We start from the raw sequence: 2,603 nt of genomic DNA, 5'->3' as shown, positions 1-2,603 counted from the left end.
ATTAAATCGTTATTTTCAAAAATAAAATTCTCTTTTATTCGTTTTTACATTAATTGAATTCAAAGTGTTATGCATTTTTTATATTATTATTTTATTGGTGCATACAAGTTGTGATCGAAGTAACAAGAAGCTGTTATGTTTACGTTCACAAACTGAACCTTAAGTACATTTTAACAAAATATAGTTCTAAACTTAAAACATACCACCACATTATTTCAGTTACGCTGCTCCAATTAATAAAAGAGTAAAAAGAGATTAAAATATATAAACAGTGGAGTAGGAATGGAAAACTAAACTAAATTTAGGAGGTTTATATAGTAATAGTGGAAACAATTAATCAAAGCAACTATTACCTTTTGTGATGTCTGATAAATGCAATTTAAATGTGCCCCTACTATTCATTATTAGCTGATCGGTTAAATGTATTAAATATTCCCTGAAAATGGATTTAACTTCAAGGAGGGCTTACATACTAAGTATACTTCACATTAGTGACACTTGGATAAATATTATATTAAAGAAGGAACAAAGGCTATCAAATTTATTTTCTCCATTAGATGACATAGTAGTATAGAGATGCAAAAATGTTTATGCATCATTATGTATAAGTGATAAATCATAAGAATCATTTAAAAAGCAGTGTATTAGTAAATGACTTAAGAGGGAACATGGATAATCATAGATCATTAGATCTTGGAACTTAAATGGAATTAAAAATCTCATTTAGTTTTCCTGCATTGAATCATTAGTTTACGTAAACAAACTTTCTAGAGAGTTTATATAGATGGTTCATTGACTTATCGGCAGTATAAATTTATATATTAGAATGTGAGAAAATAATAAAATCACCAGTCATGCTTTGTCCATCTACATGTGTTAACACTAAGTTTAACATAGGTTTCTGGCGGCACCCAAAAGACCAGGCTTTATGAACGGCAATAACAGTTCTGATATTGAAAACGTACTTAGCGTTGAGCTTGAAGCACATAAAATGAAACCAAATTATCAAGGTTTGAAAGAAAAGATAAGAAGCTGGCTAAAGAAAATACCGAAAAGTATATGGTGTCTTGTTATGATTTTAAAGTGTTCTAATTAATCTAGCCGCAAGTATCAACTTTTATTATGCTAGAAATTTACACCCATAATCTAACTATAGCTATAAGTTTGGCTAAAATGAAGCAAATTGTTTGTTTTGGAACGCAGATCAAGGTAAAGAGGTGCTAACAAATATCTACATGCATTTAAATAATCTCGCTACAGAATTGTCTTCAGAAAGATACTATTTTTATTCAGATAACTGTTCAGGCCAACAAAAGAATAAATCGCGATTATTTGTAATTGTATACGCTATTAACTATCTAGATATTCCCAGCCACCACAAATTTTGATAGTAGCACACACAAAATTTAGCGATCTGATACACTCTACAATTGAAAACAAAGAATAGGCTACTTAGAGGAGGTAATAATATTCCCTACAATGGCCTACAATATCCAAACATAAAAACTGGAAAACTATTCAAATTAAATGAGCTTACACATAAAGATTTATAGATTTTAAGTAATTGAGTAAAGATATATTGGTAACAATTTTAATAAATACACTTAAATAAACTTGTTTTATGGAGAGATATTAAAATTATTAGAGAGTAACAGAATTCTAGACAGATTCTTTATAAAACAATTTACGGAGAAGTAGATATTTAAAGAATTATAGTTTTAAAGAAAACTAGAATTCAAATAAAATCATCAAACATCAATTTGAAATTTGCATTTTCTGAAGAGCCTGAATCACAATAAATTAAAAAGACTTAATTTACTGTGTGAAGTAAAGCTTATTCTAGGATACTGCCTTTATAGTTTTATAAAACTTAAAAGTGTCTGAAATTAATAATAGTTTAATAACAATCTAAGAAAGTGATTAATTATAAAATTATAAATTATTTTAATTTAATTTATAACATTATACTCATCATAAGGTCATGATAATTATAAGTAATGGTTTTTATATAGTGTTTGATTCATATTTTGTTATTTTAATACACAAAATAAGTTCACTTATTAGACAGGTAGTCATTTTTACTTTATTTAATAATGAATTTTTAAATATGATTAAATACAACTGTTTAATTTGTTTAAGATTATTTTATTATTATACCTATACCATTATCATACTATTATAATAAACAATGACTTAATCAAATTTTAATTACTAATAAATAATATATAATATAAAATTATTTATAAGTTGTTTAAATTTCAACAGTACAACTCAGATTTATGGCAATGAGCACAGAAGTTATTAACTACATTGCCATATTTAATATGGGTCTAAACAATTTGTATGCAATATAGTCATATCAAATGGCAGTCTTGGCATTTACTTAAAAATTGTAAATTTGCCACAAGTCTAAATTTTAAGGTTTAAGAGTGAATTTCTATAATATTTGAAAATTACTGTAAAGTATGATTGTAAGTTTAAATAATAAATTCCAAAAGCATGGCAAAACTCATTAAAATATCTTAGTTCCAAACTTCAAATCGATTTTCAAAACTATAAATTGAGTTGTAAGTGTCTTGTCTTTAGGAAAAGGATGTTTTTAA

At 26.1% G+C, this 2,603-nt stretch overlaps 1 protein-coding gene across 1 annotated transcript in view; it reads left to right on the top strand.

Moving 5' to 3' along the window:
• The first annotated feature begins 1,173 nt into the window (after nt 1–1,173).
• LOC112591757 overlaps nt 1,174–2,603 on the top strand; it is an 18,141-nt gene continuing 16,711 nt past the window's right edge. The window contains exon 1 of the mRNA XM_025335676.1: nt 1,174–1,209. Within this exon, the coding sequence (XP_025191461.1) occupies nt 1,174–1,209 (36 nt within the window). The remainder of the gene's footprint in view (nt 1,210–2,603) is intronic.

This window comes from Melanaphis sacchari, unplaced genomic scaffold, assembly GCF_002803265.2.
Source record: "Melanaphis sacchari strain LSU unplaced genomic scaffold, SCAv2.0 Contig142_pilon_pilon, whole genome shotgun sequence".
Lineage (NCBI taxonomy): Eukaryota > Metazoa > Arthropoda > Insecta > Hemiptera > Aphididae > Melanaphis > Melanaphis sacchari.
Note: the sequence above shows the minus strand (reverse complement) of the source record. Positions and strands in the feature narration are given on the sequence as shown.